This window comes from Motacilla alba, chromosome 2, assembly GCF_015832195.1.
Source record: "Motacilla alba alba isolate MOTALB_02 chromosome 2, Motacilla_alba_V1.0_pri, whole genome shotgun sequence".
Classification (NCBI taxonomy): domain Eukaryota; kingdom Metazoa; phylum Chordata; class Aves; order Passeriformes; family Motacillidae; genus Motacilla; species Motacilla alba.
This window is the reverse complement of record NC_052017.1, coordinates 22,410,301-22,431,440: the sequence shown is the minus strand read 5'-3', so window position 1 is coordinate 22,431,440 and position 21,140 is coordinate 22,410,301. Positions and strand designations below refer to the sequence as shown.

The window sequence follows — 21,140 nt, the reverse complement described above, 5'->3', positions numbered from 1 at the left end:
CACACAGAAATACATATGATACAGTCACTGGAAATGTTCATCACATCATCGCTTTAAAAAATGAATACATACAGATTTTTCCACTTATTTCCAGTAGAACTGCAAAGGAAAGAGATTGGAATGTGTTAATTTGCTAACTTCTATTCTCTTTGATGCTGTTTTAATAATTTTTTGTCCCCTCTGGGTACTACTACAGTCATTTGCAATGAGGAAGGTGTGCTTAATTAACTGAGTATAAAGACAATCCGTTATGATCAGCTGTAGTCATCTGCTAAGGTTCAGTAAGTGGAAGACTCAGGTGTTTACTTCTGAATGGCAAAAGTAAAAATAAATTCAATTCAATCGAATCTGCTTTTTTACCTTTCATCAGCACACTTCCATGCTGAAGTAGGTCAGAGTGGCAATTGCTGCCTCACTGATTTTAAAAATCTTGACGTGTTCTCCCTACAATATACATGTTTTCTTGCCCTATGCGAATCATGAAGATCATAGTGACAATAAATTACAAGTGCACTTATGAAAGTGACATTCTTCTAGCATGAATTTTAACATGCTAATGAAGTTTCTACATTAACCGTTCACACTTGTGCATATTATCAAACCATTAAGTGACAAGACTGACATGAAGTAGAGTGAAATGCTGATGCTATATTTAATGTCTGATAACTAAAAAGTCTAATTTAAATAATCAATTTTCAATGCCATGTGTAAAAGACGACCTTAATTTGGCATAACATTATTCTGTCTGCTGCACACCTGCTTGTTCACTGAATGAGGAATGAAAAATAGCACCTTCTCAACCACATTAAACAGCGTCACTTCTTACTTAACATATCTGCTGAAATACACTTTTAATTCAACTTCACATCAGCAGCATAACCAGTTCTAGTGAGTAGGAGAGAGATTTCAAAAGCATGACATTAGTTTTGATTTGCTTCCTGTAACAATGGATAAATTTAAAAGGACTACCACAGCAGGTTTTCACCTCAAAGACTGTTTTCTTCAAACCCCAGTGAGTCAGTGACATGAAAATTCATCATAGCTGGATCTACTACCACAGTTTAATTGCCTACTTCCTGTGCACCTATTTCTATGGCACTCAACCTCCTGGTCGGACGCTTCTAGTCACACACAGGTGCTCACACACCACAGCTTCCCCTACATCACGTAACATGTCTTTGTCACATGGGATGCAGGACTGCCCATGCAATCCAACAAATGTCTCCCCACAGAAAAGGGGGAACACAAACCTCCTGTCCATGCCACAGATGTTGATACAATCACCCAGTGGAAAGAAAACACAAACATGCTAGGGAAACCTACATTGTTAACACAACTGCAACCTAAAACCTAAAGCATTTTTATCCTACTTTTCAGATATTATGCTTTTCTAACAAGCACATGGGGTTGAATCTTACTATTAATAAATGCAGCTGCTGCTTAGCAAGAGGCAGTGTGCAACACTCTGCTACTGCCAAAGTTCAAGCAGCTTCACTTAAGAGCAGTAAGCCTCATATGGATACGACACAGGAGCTGCCTAATCCTTGCATGTTCAGACCTTTGCGCTTCAGACCATCCTAAAGCTGTAATCAGTTCAGTGATAAATATTAATGCTTACAGAAGACATCAGATGACAACTACCCTATGGCTTCGACTCAGATTAATAATTTTCACATTAGTCATTAAATGCCAAAATTACTCATCTGACAAAAACAGATTGAACATTAAAAACTGCAACCATTGGTTAAGGACAATGTTCATAGTGCAGCGAGGAACACATGAATACTGAAAATTACTAAGTTCCAGAGATTTCAGATAATATAATTTAACACTCAGTGTATTTCAACATTTTCAATCCAATGTTATGGAGACCACCATTAAACCCTTGATTTAATAAATACAGTATTTTTATCATATCTGGGGTTTTTTAACTATATAGTTGCTATAAAGTTGACTGACCTCTTCTTGAACATCTAGCACAGAAAAATATTGCAGCATCCCATTATGTGTCACTAATTATTGTCTAATACATTCCTTTTACAATATATTTTTAAAATTTTTAGACAAACTAATTATATATTTTGCTGAAACATAAGCATGTTTTTACAGAGATTATTGGGCTGCCCTAGGAAACTTAGTACCCAAATCCCACATTTTGCCATATGCCCTGACTCAGTATTACAGCAATAAAACACATTTTAAAATGTTCTGGCAGGGGTAGGGCTTAGTTAGTTGAGGTTTTCCTTCAAAAATATCTATCCATTATACCCAGAAGACTGCTGTACCCTGCTTCCTAGGAGAAAGGAAGGCTCAAAATTGAGATGGGTAAGAGCTGAAGTCTTGAAGGCTCCTGGGAAAAGGCTAAATATTCTTGTTGCCTGCATGCAAAGCTCAACAAGAGTGTCTGCCTATTTCTTCTTTTTGGCCCTAGGAAGAGAAAAGGTGCCCAGGGAGAAGAACAAATCAGTGCAGCAATATCAGATAGAGTAAGAACAAACTGGAAGTTCCTTCCCCCTCTGGTCACAGCAGACTACAGGAGGGTTCCAAGTTGCCTGAAGTAAAAGATTTTGAGAGCAATTAAGAGACAGGGACAGTTTTTGTCTGGTTGGCAGCCTGTTGTCATTCAGACTGGTGTTCCTGAATTAAGGAACAGTGGGTCAGATGCAAGGGTCTTTTTATATTGCCAAAGATGAGGGTTTTTTTCTGTCAAATGCTCAAACAAATCGATATTACCTCTAACACTGCCAGTAGAAGAAAAAAGGCAGAGAGAAAAAATTCAGGATGCTTTTCTCAAAAGACTTCAGCTATCTCAAGGCAGCATCACTAATTAAGAAGCAAATCAGCTTTCATTAATAGATTTAAGGAAGGGATGCAAACAAGCAATGCAGGCATGACAGATGCAAGCCTTTGCTCCACTTATTCTACCAGTAATAGGAGTTACAGTAAACAAACTCAGCTATAAAATAAATGCATCAAAGCATAAAGATGAATTCATGTGCATTACTGGGAATGTAGCAATATGGAGTAAAAGACAAAGTTAAAATAAAGGTGATATTTTGAACATTAGAAGAAGCTAAGAACAGTTACATTTTCACAGGACATGCTGAAATACACAAATAAAAAGACACTTAAATTATGAATTTACAAAACCAGAGCAATTTATGGACGACTGAAAACAAAGGCTCAGGAGAACCCAGAAGGTAAGACAAAAGACTGGTGGAAATAGCACTGTACCAGACAGAAGGGGACATAAATCAGAATGAAGATCATAACACCAAAAAAAATCACTGGTAGGGTCACAGCTATTTGCTCTGACCCATTAGAGCTCCTGCAGTAGGAAGCAATCCAGATGTTCCAATTGAGCATGAACTATCTCTAAAGGCTGCAACATCTGTAGGATGTACAGCCAAGAGTGCAGATTTCAGTGGTCTGGGCCAGAAGGAAGAGCACAGGGAGAGTCAGGAGCAAATCTTGGACCTCAGTTTGCAATAGCACATTTTGCAGCTTGGCAAGCACCACACGGTACACATATAAATCAATTCCTATTTCCAGTCATGGACAGGGCTGCAGCAGTAGCTTCCAGCAGAAACATAATTATATGTGGGGCCATGTATTTAAGATTTATTGCTTGCCTTCAATTGTGGAAAAACTGAGAAAGACATCTTTTAAACCAGACAAGAGAAGATGAGGCCATATGTACTACACAGGGAATTATTAACTGATTACCCTTCTCCTCAACATCTCTAACTATAACACAGTCACAGTATATGAATACATTGTTATATATAAATAAATGATAGACATGCAAGTTTGTTAGCTACCAAAGAGGTAAATAATTGTATATTTGGACCTAATGGAGTTTGCAGAATATATGGACTGAAACAACTGCTTTATGCTGATTTCCCTTCAAGCTGATGAAAATGTTTCAGGTACCTAACGGTGATAATGTCATCAGAATGACTGGTTAAACATTACCAGGGACAGGCATTTTTAAAACATCTCAGCATCACACTCAAATTCCTTGACGGGTTTAAAGCCTGATGTTATTTGTTAGACTTGCGCCTCCACCCACAAATTACAAAATCCTGGAATCATTATGTGTCAATATAGACATCCCAATAAAAATGCTAAACCTAATACTTGTTTTATTTGCCTAAGCATACTGTCCCTGGACTTCTATAACTGCCAGCTGAGACATTCTTCTTTATACTTACACATACTTACAACATCCTGCTCAGTCTTTATTTAAAATAGTTAAGTGACAGCAAATAGCCTGTTTAAAACCACAAAGAAAGGCAATGTCAAGCACAGTACCTGAGGGGACAACAATATGTGTGTCCATCAAAGCAATTTAGATTTTTATTCTATTTATGAGTCTTCATTTAAAAGTAAGCCTGAGGGAACAAGCATTGTCTTTACCTTGCAAATACAGAGAAAATTCAGAAATATAATTAAGTTGAAGATATCCTATAGAAGGCGAGATGTAATTTGCATCTGCCTTCCTATAAAACAGAAACTACTGTACATATTCTTTGGAAAAAGAAAGATGTGTGCTTATGTGGGTTTGTATTTATAATAACTGGCAACAAGCCAGAAAGGAATATCCATCAATAGGCAATACTTTCCTCAAGAACAAAATTAAGAGGCAGGGGGTCTTTTGTCATGCTGGGAGGGCATCAATGGCTTAATCCCACAGGTTAGCCCCAGAGAGCCGAGACTAATTTATTGCTACTGGAATATAATTGCTCAACTGGAAGCTTTTAAAATGGATTTAGGGATCACATAACCACTGATTCTGAACAAACAGTGTCCAAAAGTCTGACTAAAAGTGAAATTACTGAAGGACCTCTAGAAAGAAGGGGCTGGCAGGGAGAGAAGGCTAATGAATATAGCTCAGCTTAACCCTTAGAAATCAGCTGTGGATTCAAACAGACAACTTTGTCCAGAAGCTAAAACCAAAACAAGCTGGTAAAGTCTCAGATCCCCAACTGCGTAAGTCAACAAACTGAGTACAGCACAACAAAGCCCATCTTACTTCCTCTGAAACAAAAGAGCAGCACAAGATTTTAGTTTGGCATGCTGGTGAAAGTCTGGGAATTTTTAGCATATGTGACTGGGTTTCTGTCCTCCCAGCCAAAGAAATCACTCTCTTGGGCTATTTTTAATTCAGCCTTGAGAGCAGGTATTGCACTGAAATTCCCAAGCAGGCTGATTCATTCATTAAAATGGTAGGACCTCAAATCATCATGCCTGGTTTTAGTAATTACTGCATGAGTAGGATTAGCCTTTGTTGCTGGCCTGGCAAGAGAGTCTTCTAAATATATATAACTTATTTTCATCAATATTATTTAAGAGGAAAAAGTTAATTGTTCAATGGGATCGCTCATGTTTTGTCTGCTGATTGAAGTTTCATCTGCTCCAACTTCCAATTTTTTTTTTCTTTTCTCCCTCCCCACCCCACCACCCCCCACTTTTATTAATAATTCCTTGGGAATTTTGAAAACTTAAACCAGCAGTACATCAGGATTCTACACTTAGCTACTCAAATTAATATTTCTAATGTGTCTGTAAGCTTCAAAGGTGTTTCTGAGCACTGTTAGATGGTACAGATAGCCATAGAAATACATGCAGCAAAATCTAAAAGGGAAATGCTGCTGCTGCAGTTCCCTCTGTGACTCCTGTTTTAAAAGACAGGTATCTCAGGATTTAGAAGAGTGATGTACTAGCAAACCAAACGATGTGCCTATATCCATCCTCCTCAAAGGCAAGCTCATTGAGTTTGGTGTAATGAAATAAAAGTACAAATATTTGAATTATTATGTCTTTTTTAGCAGGGCTACAACAACTACTGCATATCAGACCTTGAGGTACACAGCACTGCAGCCTTGGAGTAAGACTTACAAATCTGAAGCAGCACAAAGAATCTTAATAGCCAGTCTTCATTTATCCCAAAACTCAGAGAAATGAAGTTAAAAGTATTCACATGGGGAAATGAAACACAACCCCCTTGTTTAACGAGCACATTTAACGCCTGAAACTCTGCTCAGGAAACTGAGCAGAGAAGAAAGCTCAGAAGTTTCAGGGGTCGAAAAGCAGGTCCTACCTCACTCCCTTTAGTGTCACACTCGTGGTCTGTGAGTGTGTTGGTTTGTTTTGGGGTTCTTTTTTTCCCAAATATATCCAGTAAGGAGGAATTTTCCTTTTTTTTTTTTTTTTTTAGGTGGCAGTAATTCTTATTGAAATTAATATGTTGTCGATGCCACTTTTCATTCAAAGAACACAGAAAATTAATGAAGCTACATGATGTGCAACAATGATCAGCTAGTGCACAAGAAAAAATACTCCCTCTTTTTAATTTTTTTTTTTTAAACCAAACACGCTTTCTGGCTTTTCCAGAAAAGAGGGAGAGTTTTCATGAACTTCTATGCTTCAGTAAGTTATATCCTGGAATAAAGTTCCCAGTATGACAAGTGAAGACTTAAACACTTCCAAAGTAGAACAAAAATGGGACTGATGTCCAAGTGCAAGACAATTGTAACAAATATCATCTGAGTGATCTATACACACATAACACATTCTGTATGTCTGGTTGACTTCCATTTCATGCTAAAATCATTTGGCTGACTTCCCAAATAGTAACTGGATCAAGTCTCTACTCATCTATCTTTCCATTAAATCCTGCTAATAAACTCTCTCTTTCCTGTGTGATGATTCTCTGTATCTACCTTAGAAGGAAAAAAATTTCCAAAGTGAGATCAGCTGTGAAAATGCTGACCTCATCCAAGAAAGTGTGCAAAAAGATTAAGGAAGATTTTATACGTTCATATTAAAAGCAGTACATTCAGCTAATACAATTAATAACAGTTCCCTCAAACCTGATGAACCAACACTAACTCACCTAACTGAAGATCTAGCACTGACAGCCTAAAGCATGTTTACCCTGGGGTTTTAGGGAAATATTTTCTTAAGAGCAAATGTTTAAATGGAGGGGAGGGATTACCAACACTGTCAACAGCATTCACAGCATTCAAATATTTAGGCTCTGAGTCAATTTTACAAACCTCAGAAATTCTATTGCAGGAATGCTCAAATACTTGAATTTATAATTATTTTCAAAGAAAACCAATATTTAACAATACAGTTCATATGCCAGGCATTTTCCCTTTAGCTAGCAATCAGTTTCTATGAAACAACTGACATTTTTTGCAAAGTTACTGCTACTGCATTTGCCTTGAAGTGTGCTCTTTTTGACTCTTACCTTCACATTCTCTGGATGAAGCCCTCCAGGGTGTTTGTCCATGTACTGACATAAATCAGTGTGCTAAAAGAAAGTCAGATGGAGAAAACTATATTAATATCCATATGACTGCAGCAATAAATACCCCTCTACTTAGGAGTGGACATAACAAAGGGAAAATAAGGTTTTTTTTTTCCAGCCACACATGTGCAAACACACATTTGTACCTTTACACTCATTTCATTTAACAGCCTTGATAACTGATATGAATATTCAACAAATGCAAATTAGTATTTTTTCTAACACCATGCATTTGGTAGACTAATTACCTGAATTTTAATACCATTCTAAAACTTGTAAGGACAGTATCACCATCAACTCCACAAAGATAATATCTAGACAGAAGAGAAAGGACCTAAAGGGAGAATCTCACATTCAACTCCCCTTATTCACATTATAACATTGCCCTTTAAATATAATGGTTTGATAGTGATTCTAGATATAGATGGGTTAAAGGTTTAGAAAATAAAGCTCAAAGGCTTTGCATATCAGAGTACTGAATGGTATTTTCCACCTCAAAAAGAAGCACATATTATGGACATGTACAGCCATTAAATACAGACACTTTAGAAAAGAACATAATGGAAAATTCAAACCTAAGTTTTCACTTCATAGTTACCGATATTTCCTGGAAACATAAAACCACAAGAAACCTCTTCGGAAAAAAAAATTAATAAATAAATATTTATAGCTTTTGCTATGGAAACACTTTTCTCTGAATTCTTCTCTTACATTTCTACACTTCAGCAGCATGGTTTCAGACAAATGGCACGTTGCTTCTCTAATGTGCTTGCACAACTCAGCTTCTGGAATTATGGTCAGAATAAAAAAAGCAAAAATATGCACTTGATTAACCAGCAAACACTCAGAGACAGACTCTGCCTTCCACATCTGGTTTCTGAACCCATCTGGTAAAAATCATCCAACATTCCTTGAAAAGCTACTTGGCAATACCTGCCTCACATACACAAGAGCACATATAAATACAGGCAGTTTTCAAAGTGAGAGTTTTGGACAAAAGTTGCCTTCCACATAGCAGAATGGTGTCTCTGTGCAATATTTCCCAAACCAGGAGCATTCTTTAGCTTTCTTTTGCAGAGTTATGCAGGTACATAGCAGAGTTCACACCCAAGACACAAAATTTGTTCTAGCCAAAACTATCCTACGTAACTGCTTCTGAAACCACAAACTACAAAAACACATTGTGCATGTGGAACTAACATTGCAAAGACAGGAAGATGCACAGGATGATTAGGCTCTGCACTAGCACAACTGTTTTCACAAATTCTTACATGGCTTCAAGAGAGCAAGAGCCCTGACTGCAGGAAATTGCTTGAATCCCAAAATGAACAGCATGTGTATCACAAGGGCAGAGGGCATGCTCAAACAGGCAAACCACACTAAATACAACAGAACAGAGATTATTCCAAAATGTAAGATACAGACAGCAATTCTTCAATTTATAGTTTACAAATTAGTGAATGCATTTACAAAGAAAATTTTCAGATTATTAAAAATATTCTACTCATGAATTGCTAGTGTCAAAAAAGTGCATTTTGCATAAAGATTCTTAAGTTTAGAGACTTATTCCTCATTTCTGTAAAATCTTTAGCCTTAAGGTACAAATTCCTCTTCCATTCTCCTCTTCCATTCTCTACTTCATTCACAGTATTTGGCACTCTTTTGTCTTCTGTGTTTTGACTGACTGTGGTGGTAATGAAGCTTTCTGGGACTGCATCAATAAACCATGCCACAAATGGACCAGTCACCCTTCAGTACACATCATCACATTACACATTTTTGTCTTGTTTACTGTATGAACACCAAGAAAACATACTTAAAAAAAGTCATCAGCTAACCTTGCCATTTGTTTTAATAAACTAACAGGTTCTGAGTACTAATCCCAGCACAAGAATCGGCCTTAGTATGTTCTGAAACGCCATTACTACAGGTGATGACTGGTGTCAAATAAGATATTTGTGGGAATCCACTCGTTTTAATAGTTATCTGTTAGTTATGAGACATGCCAGTCTTTGAATAGTGCTAGCACCTGCAGTGCTCAAGAGATGTTTAAAGAAAAGCCAGGAATTTCACTTTAGAAAGGCCATTAGGGTGGCTGGAGAAGCGCTGTCCCATGGTCCTGAGCCACCACGGTCCCTGAGCACAGCATCCTCCCTCGCACAGGCTGGCTCAAGGAATTATCATTTGCCCCCCATTCAATCTTTCAGCCTTCGTGAACAACAGGTAACCTGGTAGGTGGGAGGTTTATTGCCTCCTTCACCTTCTGTTGATTTCTAGGATTTGCAAGCAGTCAGCTGACAGAAACCAGATCGGGGGAAGACAAACCCAATGTCCCTTCTGAAGGTCCCCTTCCTGAAGGCCCACCACTCCGGGCACACTAACTGCATATTTTTATTCACCAAAAGATTTTCATTTTATTCAGAGCCACAACTCTAGGAATAGCAATAAGTAATATTTTTTTATTTCCAATATACTTGTAACAAATGGTGAGGATAACCCCATTTTCTTATGCTTATATTTCAGTTACTATTTGGATGCATTTTCTCCATACAGAAACACCAGTGATGATCGTGTTTGTGTTATCCACCATTAACTTATTCTTCCTACCACAAGGATGAAGACAACTGGGATCCTGATATAACCTTCTGCCATCAGTTTAACCATCAAAACCTACAAAAATTGATTGAACACATCTACCTAAAAGTCAATGTAAGCAGCAAATCCCTCAGAATCCTGGAAACCTTACAGAGTCAACTGTGCTGCAGTCTTTTGGTATTTTTTTTCCCCTACACACACTCTACAGACACAAGAGGAATCTGTAGCAAATCTTCATTCAGATGGGGAAGAGAAATTGAATGTATTTTCTGTTAAAATCTTTCTACAATTTGCTTTCATAAAACTAAGACTCTCATAAATGTAACTAAACATTATGGTAAGAACTGTGGCAGCAACTTATAATGTTAGAGTACATTGCTCCTCTTTAAAAAAAAGAAGGTGGCAGCAAAGCAAAGGCAGCATCAGCTGCTCCTCTTTTCCAAGGTAGGGACTGAATGCACATTGAATTAAACATTAGTACAGCTAGGAAGACTGACAGTGCTGCAGAGACAGCTCTTTCTAAACCTGTTTTCCCTTTTGGCAGCCAAAGTGTCTGCTCCAGTGCTCATGTGCACAACTGACATTGAAGAAGAAAACACAAATAGAAGTTTCATGTAATCATTAGAAAAGAGAACAAGAGAGCAAGCTGGATGAAAGTGTTTTTTAATGCCATTCCATGAAATTTGTACTATATAGATGGAGTCTTTTTCTTCATGCTGTATTTGAAGGTGGAAAACAATCTGCTTTCCTGAGTGGAAGAGTGGCTGCCAATCCAGCCTGCCATACTCTGACCCTGGAGTCTTTGCTGCAGTCACCACCCTGATCTAATAAAATAGATATCCTAAAGGAAAACTCAAGATACAATTACATATTGGCAATAACATAAAACTCTACTGAAACAAAGACAAGAAACGGACCAACCAATACACCTTTTACAGTCCATTCTGCACTGTCTCAGAAGGTCAGGCCCCCTAACAGGGACGCAGCATACTGGGAACAGAGTACAGAGACTTCCAAGTAATTGAACACATTCTGATCCCAAGTGGACCTGGCTAGACCAATTCTGCTTCAAGGCTAGTTTTTAACAGCTCTATCAGCCATACTGTCAACCTCCTACACACACAAATCACCAAAGTAATACCATGCTGACAGAACATTTGATATTTTAGTTTAAGTTCAAAATCCCATTAGTTCCTGGTCTTTACACTCCATCAGCTTACCCACACCTATATGTACAATATATTGAATAATATTCAATTAGCACTCCTCTGCTCAAAACAGCTACACAAAATACAATAAGCATAGATAAATCAAGCTTCTATAAAGAAGAACTCAAAAGCTAGGAAAGCCCAGAATTAATGGGGTTTATCCTTTTAATTGTTTCTCCATTAAATTTATATTATGATTACTCCTAAAAGGTCATACTTTTTTTCCTTCCCAGGATTAGACATACTCACTGAACAGAACAGGAGATACTTGACTGAAAAATAGCTGTGCTGTTTTACAGTTAGGGGGTTTTCTTCTATTCTCAAACAGCTTGAAGATTCTGGTTTTTTTACTACTTTGAAGACAGAAATAATCTCACAGGTTTTCCTACCCTGCTTATAGCTGTGCTCTTGACATGCTTTACAAACACAGAATAATTTCATAGCAATGCAGGAGACATACGGCATTACTTCCTTTTATCAGATAGGGACTTCAAGCAAAGACAAAAAACCTCTAAGAATCACTGATCTGGGCGATTCTGTTCAAAGAACTTTGGTTTTGACTTTTCAGAGTATTTGGCATTATTTTGTTTTGACTGACTGTGGTGATAATGAAAGATATTCTTCAGGTGCTTCCTTCGCAGGTCTTCAAGTGCATCCTTCACCCCCCCACACCCCCTTACTTTTTGCTGTCTCTTATGGGAAATTGGTTTGTGCTAAGCTAGGAACACCTTGTGGACATTGCAGAGGGAACTGCCTGGATGCTCTCATTCCAGAGGTGGGGAAGCTGACATGTTGCTATTGATTTTGATGCACAATAACGTGAAAAAGAATATAAAATGCATTGGTAATATTTAAATACGTATTAACAATAAATCTAAGCATAATCATCCACCTCATCACTGTGTCCTTCTTACACCTGGCTAAGAGCCTCATCTCAACTATTCTGCAACACTGGCTTCAGTTACAGCTGTAAATGTGTAATGCTTTTGCAAAGGAGACTGAGAATCTCATACTGAATAGCAGAAATCTGTGATGACAGCAATTTCAGCTGGTGATGACAATTCCCAATACAGCAGGGGTGGAACCCAGTTCTCTACAGCAGTATTACCTAACCTGTCTTGAAATGATACCTTGGATGAGGCAGAACCTCAGAAGACTTCCCGGTTCCCACATTCACAAAAAATAAGAGAAATTCAACAACCACCACATGCCTTCACCACAGAATCCTTTGCAGAGCTGCACAACAGGCACTTCCGCAAGGGTGGAAAGAACGGAGATTGCCCAGGCCATCTTTATCTTGGTGTCCTCCAATTATAAGAGCTTCACTTTCTCACTTCACTAACAAAACAATGTTGTCTGCAAAACCTATTATGGTTTAAGTGAACAACTCGATCTCTCCTCCCACTACTGGCTTCCCCAGAAACAATTTAACTTCATCAGAAATGAACAGCTGAAGTGAGAGGCTAAAGTCTTTGAGAAGAGAGGAGGAATCTTCAACAACACAGCTTTTAAGTACAATTTATGATTTTTCTGAAGCTTATAACTTGACAAAATTTGGGACAATTTTAAAAATAATAGTCCAGTGCTACCCACAGTACAAAGGATCCTCATTTCCAAAATTCCAAATCCATGCTGTACAGCTTGAATACTTAGAATGAGGGTCCTCCAGGTGGAGGCAAGATATCTTGGCCATTTTTGCTGAAAGTAAATATAGGTAATTTGAGACAGACTTCAGCATTTTTGCCTTCAAATAGTTGTATTTCACTACTGTGTGCCAAAAGATCACTGCTCCAGGGCTGCATCTTGCCTTCAGGGTTCTGGCACACAGAGCTACACCTCCTTGAGAAGGCCCTGTCCAGCCTTTTTGTTACCTTCTCTCAGCACATTCAAGCACAAACCCTTTCCTCAGTGCACATCTCCAGTAACACGGCCTCCATTAAGAGACCCATGATCCTTCCTGGGGTATACGGAACAATTTCTAGACAGAGCAGAGACCTCACAGTCCTAGGATAGGGGATAGAAAACCCATGCTCAGCAATGCTGGTTCACCTAGTCTTGTTTGCAAACTAAATAGAGAAGCACATCAGCCAGAGCTCATTTTTGACCCAAACTTATTGCAAATATTTTCCTCCCTGTGATAGAGAGAAGTATCACAACTCCTACAGGTACCTGAACATGACAGAGAGATTAAGTTACTTTTCCAACATAACTGCTCATAGTCTAAACAAAAATCAACAAAGTCATACAAGAATTTTTAAAAAAAGAAAAAAAAAAGAAAATGCACACTTGCTCAGACTCTTTGTAATATTTTTCACTCATTTTCTCCCCATATCATCAACTACCCTGACAACTCCACAAAAAGTATGATTTACTTATGAAATATTGTCTTCCAGACTCACATGAAGAAATTAATTGGGTTTTGATTTAGACTTGGGGCAGTGTATAATTGTATGAAGATCATTTTTATTCAGCAAGACTCTGGTTAATAAGTAGACACATGTGGGTTTATGTTTGTGAGCATACTGGGTATAAGCATCTGCTGAAGGGAAAAGAATTCTGGCTGATATTTATACAGCTGAAGCAAGGTTTATATACATTACATCCTCGGTCTGGAAAAGAGAGAGTATGCAAACAAAGGGTGGGTGGGAAGACAAATGTTGATGGTTCTTCCCTTCTCCTCTTGAAGGAATTCTAATTATGAATAGATGAGTAAACCACAAACTAGAAATACACTCAAATATGCTCTGTGCTTCACTTTTTTGCTCAGCTGTTTTGCTCAGCTACTCCTGCTCAGAAATCAGACTCTGCTACCAAACACAAACGTGTTCAGACAAAGGGTGGGACATTTCCTTTCAAAGGCATGGCTAGTGACATGAAATGATCTCTACTTTGCCCACCCTTCTCCATAATAATAACGTGACTGTCATTCTCTCCTAATTAAATTAGTCGCTTCTACTTCCCCTGCAATACATTCTCCTTCCCTCCTCTTCCTCAGTCATGATAAATCTCCATGTGACTTAGGCATCCCATAATTCTGCCTAATTGGTTTCAGCTGTCATTTTTGAAGCTGAAATGCACGGAGAGCCCGGGGCTTGCGAATGGAACAGGAAGCACTTCCAGCTTCATTCCCATCATGTAAAACCAGCAATGTGTAAGAACCCTCCCATTAAAACAAAAACGGGAGGATTTGGCTGCCGGCGATGCCGTCGTGCAGCAGACAGATTGTGCTGCTCCACTGAGGCAGCGAGGCTGTTGTGAGCCATTCCTCTCTGTTCAAAGGACAGCACACATTATTTATGCCCTAGCAGCTTTCCCGACTAAAATACTTCCCCTTTTGTCACCAACGAATTCTTAAACCGATAATGTAATTTACCAATAAAAGGATGGGCACCAGGAATACTTAAAGTGACAGGAGAATAAAAAAAGCTAATTCCTTTTAAATGGCATATATCCTCCAAACTAAGCACTCTGCAGATTACTGTGCCACAGTTTAAACTTATTTCATGTCACTGGTATCTTCAAAAGTGTCATAGACTTTTATTTTCATGTATTTCAGTGGCTTTCTATAATTCAATCTTTTGCCTCTCTGAGATGACACAGTGTTACCCATGCTAACAGAAAATACCCTACAAGGTATCTCTGGGTGATACCTAAGCAACTTCCAGCAAAACAGCAGCAGGCAGCAGCACCAGCTGGGCTGAGCAGCAGGGAAAGATCTATATTAGGGATTCAAGGAAGAAAAAACTGCCCCACAAGACACTCGTAATGAAAACAATTCTGCTAACAGATGTTTTTAGTGCCTTGGACTTCTCTCACACTGTCAACAAAGATAAGCATACTTCAAAATACATGAACAATACAATACAGAAAAGGAGACTAGGCGGTGGGGGAGTACATAATACAGATAGAAACATATCTGAAAATCCCAGAGAGAAAAAGGGATACACAGTTGTCTGATTTTTGGCTGTTGCTAGAAAAGATAAATTTATTTATGGATACAAAGCCCCTGTTCGTTTCACAGAGAATAATCTGATTCCTCACAGACAAGTGAAACACACACCACTAAGGAAAGAATTGCTGAATGAACTAAAAGCTCTTCAACAAAACACAGTTTTTTACAGATGCCAGTTTATCTTCCTCCTTATTCTCTGTCCACCTTAATAATTCCATCAGCTTTGTGTTCTTAGTAAATCAGGTTAAGGAGACAAAACCCATTTAATTTAGCGAGATTATCTGAACAAAAGAATGACATTGCAAAAATAAGTAGGAATTCCTGTTTAGTGTCATCAGAACCTAGCACCAAATCATCAGCTTGTGCAAACTGTGATGGACTTAGAGACCTCAAAATGAACAGAGTTGGGACAATTTTTGCAAGCTGTAACACATGTGCTCACAAGGATGGGCATGTGCACTTTTTCTCTAATTTGTTATGTCACTGAGCTTCCACAGCACTGACCATGATATGCACATATAACAAACAAACAAACAAACAAAAATAAATATAATAAAAAATTTGAAGATACAAGAAAGTTTCTTGTTAGAGCATGGAAGATACCCATAGGCTCCTGGTGAGAGTACTTGCTCCTGGACCATACAAGCAGAACACATATATGGGAGGGAGGCTGACAATCCACATACAACCACACTAGTCAAGTATCCACATTAACACTGGCATGGCACTGACCATGGATAATTCAGTTGTATTCACACAAGCTCAGCTGGCACAAGAGCCCTTCTATGGTGGTGTGTGGGCAACAAAACAAACACCATCCTCAGGGCAGGAAAGGACCAGTGCAAAGCCTTCCTTCAAAAACTTCCACATCCTACATAGACCTCTCTTCACACTGGCTGATTTTTTCGTGTCATGTATCCTAATCCTAACTGTCCATGCATGACTGTAAGGTTAGGAAAAATTTTATGGGGAAAAACTCAGTTCAAACTTCAAGGCACACAAAAGAAAAATGGTGCTTCCACAGATTAGATCCTCTTTATTCAAAGTAGTAACTTTCAAGAGCTGGCTCTGTTTATTACACAAGCTGCTTGGTTCTTGGTTCCTCCTATTCACCATTTCTTAATTATCTTTATAAACATAAAAAAAAATTGCAATTATTGATTTATTCATTCTGACTCCAGGATTTTACTACTTTTATTTTGCCAAAACTGCTCACATAAGTTTCTGTTTTTAAAGATTGCATAGATGTATTTTTATCAAGATGTCTAAATTAGTACAAAGCTACATACTTCACTGAGGAAGGAAAAATCTATTTTTAAGATTTAGAATTATAGTAATCATCACTCTCCAAACAGTAAGTTTGGTGGTTTGTTTGTTTGTTTTTTCAATCTGCACTGAATAAATCAGAGCTTCACATTTTAAGAGGAATTAAGAGTTACAACCCATATTACTAAAGAGACTCTGAGGAAAAAAAGTTTAATTAGACTGGACAGTCTCTAGTGCAAGCTGAGATACTGTCAGGTGTCACCTCGGAGGGAACTAGGCAATGCCAGTTTCTGACAAAAATAAAAAGATAAGGAATATGTGAGATGCCACCAGAACTATTGATGATAGAGCTGTGTATGAATCTATAACATGGAAATAATTATTTACTAAAACAACCCAACCAAAAAAGCAACACGCACTAACAAACAAAAAGCACACAGCTAGAAGCATTTATTTTTTAAAACTTTGCCTAAAGTAGTAAAATAAACTGATATTTTTTTTATTCAGTTCCTGACACAGGAAAGCAACAACATATTAAGTTCACTGAAAGAGTTAAAGTATTCATGTTTTGCTGATGAAAGTTGTGATGCAGAAAGATACATACAGGAAGGACTTTAAAAAAAAATCTTACCTCTACTATCAATGACAGAATTCTGTTGATTATTTGTCTAAATTGTTCTTTAAAACTGACAGTATTAGACAAACCATCACCCCATAGTAGCTTCTGAAGTGCTTTGTTATTGTTAGCATGAAAGGGGCATTCCTTGAGTTTAATCTTTCTCTTCCTTACTGTAATTTCAGATTTTCTTTTCCATCCTCTTAACCATTCACATAGAAATAGGTCACTGACTTTCTCTATGATATATTTAAAGGTTGTAAATGTCTCATCCTTTTTTTATCCTCAACTCTTAAGAGCCCTACTTACTCTGACTTTTCCTCAGAAGGCTTTATTCTCGATGTTTACTCACCCTTGTCTTTTTCCCCCTGAGGTCTCCAGCTGATTCATGTCTTTCTTGTGTTTACAAATTTACCCTTTAGGATGGTGGCCTTACCTGTATCAAATAGAGTGTCATCACTGGCATGTCTCCTATGCACATGTATCTTACTACATGTATGTGTTTTTGAGGGACTGTAATGACACTTTTATCTGTAATTTAGGAAAAAACTAATTGGGATCTGTCAGAAAGTAGACTATCTCGTGAGATTTCCAGTATTCTATCTGTCAGCTCAACTCTTGATGTTTCTTATGCTCTGATTTTGTGGTGTGTATTGTTATGGGGTTTTTTTTAATACTTACATTGAACGCAAGTGTTAATACTTAATAAAAAGAAGAATAAATAATAGATGCTAATTATTAAATGGTGCACAGCACACCATAAATCTAACCAATATTTACCAACTGTTAGTAAATTGTACTAAAATTGGTCATTCAGATACACACAGCCTTCCAGCTTGTCGGATTGTAAATCTCAATTAATTTTACAAATACACCTATTCATCAGCATGCGCCCTCCCTATGAAGTCTACACAACATGTTGAAATCCAGCAAAGACAGGATCACAGAATCACAGAACAGGATGAGTTGGAAGAAGTCCACAAGGACTATCAAGTCCAACTCCTGGCCCTGCACAGCATCATCCCCAAGAGTTACACCATGTGCTCAAGAATATTGCAGGAGTAACAGCTGCCCTTGCTAGACATGTGTAAACATCTTAGCCTAGCAGGAGTATTTTTATTTAAATTTAAATAATTTTTTCATTCCTTCTTTCCTACCAATTCCCATGTCTGGAAGAATCTTTACCTCTCAGCAAAGCACTAAACACTTTCTTTCTGAAATCCCATCTCAATCCCTCCCTCCTGAAGCCTATTTTGTTTGCATTTCCAGCCTATACTTGGACATCAGCAGCACCTGTCTCTGATCCGCTCATTAAAACTTGAAAAACAAGGCTTTTCCCAAGAGCACTATTCCCTTACTGCCTCTTCTCAATAGCACAGGATTTCCTTTCTCTCTGTTTACTCTCAGCCTTGATCTGTCATCTTTTTGATTGCAATTTAAGCAATGCAACTTATGGCAAGCCTGGGGCACGAGGCAGGGTTAAACTACAGGGGAGCAGCCCCTTCTCTGGTCAAGGTAAACAGAAACTGTAAATTCAACTGCTCCCATGCTGGGAGCCCTGAGTGGCTGCTCCTCGCCAGGGAGGACAAGCACGTTCACAGCAAGCAAGGGTGACTGCAGGTACCTGGCTTTTTGCAGAGCTTCCCTAGCTTTCAGCTCTTGCTTACCACAGCTGGACAGGCACCTTGATTTCAAACAGGAAGAAAATCACCCATCATTTCACTTTCACACTGAAATAATGTAATTCAGGCTCCAAATAAGATTCACTTTAAGTCAAGGATTAGAAGACTCCTCCTTCCTTCTTGTGCCTGGTTTCTCCCTAGGTATTACACATCACTGAAGGATCCTAGTGATAACAGGTCAAAAGCAGCTCTGGGACACTACTGATTTTTCCTGCTCTCTCACCCATTAAAAAAAATGGCTTTTTTGGTTGTTTTCACAATCAATCAATGCCATCATACCTTTGGTTTCAATACTTGCTCCCTAGAAAAACAATATTAGTCTTCAATCCAAATTATCAAGTTATGAGAAATTGAAATTTTTCAATGGAAAAACTTTTGATCCTTGCAGGTGATTAATTTTGCCCGTTTTCTTACATTATACTTTATAAGTATTATGTAAGACAAATTTGTCCTAAGACAAATTCAAAATCTCAGCTGTGTAATTTTTAATTCTGATAAAGAGTATATATGTCAATTTCCAATAAGCTTTAAAATTAGAAACTCATACCTATTTTTTTCTTACAGGAAATGGGAGGGAATGTAACTAATGAACTTTATTAAGTAAACTCATTGTATAACATCCTATTTTAGCTGCTGTAATGAAGCAATGATAATTAAATGTTCTTCTTTAATGGAAAGGAATTTTTAGAAGCAAAAACATACACAAATATTAAAATAGACAAGGCAATTGAAAATGCTTGGGTTTAAATTACATTATTAGATTACTCTGGAGCTTTTTCACTGTTGAGGCAGACATAATATTGCTCATTACTCATCCTTCCAATTATAAGTATCTGTTGTTGTTGCAAACCTAGTTCATAAATATTGAAAGCATCATGTAAAGTATTGCTATACAAGCTTGCTTTACATGCTAGGAATAGGACGAGATTCATTTATTGATAATAATAAACTTACATAATTATGCATAATACTAAAAACCTCATTATCATTCTACCAAGCCTGTAGCAAATACGTTTTGCTTAGGATTGCCTTTCAGCAATTTTAGGTTTCTAAATTCAGTCATCTTCCTCCTAAATAAACAAGTGAAGCAGCAAATGATCATTTTAGAGCAAACAGATGTGAAGCCATCTTCAGAGATGTCCCCTATAAAATCCACCATCTCCTTGGGCAAAGCTGGCCATACCAGTGACACTGGCACCAAAGCCACCATCCCCATAAGGTCACCTAAACTAACACCTAACCACAGCCTGGTGAGGAAGGGAACAAAACCTTTGTGAGCAGTCACACGCCTCCTCTGAACTGTAAAGCTGAACTGACCTTTTACTTTGGGAAGTCACTTCAGTCTCAGACAGCAGATGCAAAGTGTGTCAAAATTTGATTTTCAGGTCTTGCTTAGCACATCCCAGTTCACTATACATGAAATCATTTTCTTTACCATTTATACATGAAAGACTATCAGCCATTCAGGTTTTGTAGAGGAAATTCCAAGCAGCTCATTCTCAAAACTCCCCAGGTAATAATGCCTCTCAGCAATCCAGTGATAAAACTGAGCTCTAAGCATGCTTTGCAATATGCTGATGTAAGAGTTAACATATGCCTTAGTAACAAGGTACTGTATTCTAAACTATTTTCTACTAAGTTCTTTCATTCAAAAGGAGTAAGGTCCCTTTCTCTTCTTCCACATAAATGTACAGCTCCACATTCACCACCAAAATGTTGATACAGAGAATAAATTTCTCCCAATCTTCAACTATCAGACAGGATTTTCAAAGATTGACTTTTCTTGGCTTTGCAGACCACCAAGGTTAAAGTTAAAAGACTCTGTCATGTCTTCACCTGACAGACATACGTATTTAAAAGAAAACTAATTTGAGGGACCCAGAGAATTTAATGACTGCTGTGCTCCCTTTCAGAGGCTATTCTGCTTTCAGCATTTAACTTACTACCATAATGCATTTTGCAATTTAAGGTGCTACATGAAATTAAATTTCATTCTCCTCTTTCAGGGTCAATGCTGAAACCAAACACCTCTGATAACCTCAGACATTTCACCAGTATTATTTTCCCTGAGGAATCATCACCAACCTAGCAACCCAAAGTTTCCATTTTCTGAGAACTCCTGGATCACTAACTGTTCATTCCTAATTTAGTCAAGATAACTCACTCAGATGTCTTTTATTATGTTTGAAAAGGTCAGTAGTGATCAATGGCAATAGTGTATCAGTTCCATTACATCCCTTTATAAAATAAATCAAATTCAATCCCTTTTAGGTCAGGATTCAGTCATTCAAAAATGTACACCACCATGAAATTTTAATCACATGAATATTTTGACTTCTTTCAGTGCAAATTACTCACATGATTGAGCTAAACTACATACAGGTGTTAAAATAACAACAAACCAGACATTACAGATACAGAGCTCAGTAACACAAATTACACAGCTAGATTGCATACTCAACCAGCCAAAATTTGTACTTTTAAATGGGCAACTGTAATTTTT

General features: G+C 37.8%; 1 protein-coding gene across 5 annotated transcripts in view; it reads right to left on the bottom strand.

Annotated features, from left to right (window-relative positions):
* The window catches only part of CDK14 (cyclin dependent kinase 14), a 313,650-nt gene that overhangs the window by 157,404 nt on the left and 135,106 nt on the right, over positions 1 to 21,140 (bottom strand). For all 5 annotated transcript variants that reach the window (XM_038128378.1, XM_038128382.1, XM_038128380.1 and 2 more), the window contains one exon: positions 7,259 to 7,321. In XM_038128378.1, the coding sequence (XP_037984306.1) occupies positions 7,259 to 7,321 (63 nt within the window). The remainder of the gene's footprint in view (positions 1 to 7,258; positions 7,322 to 21,140) is intronic.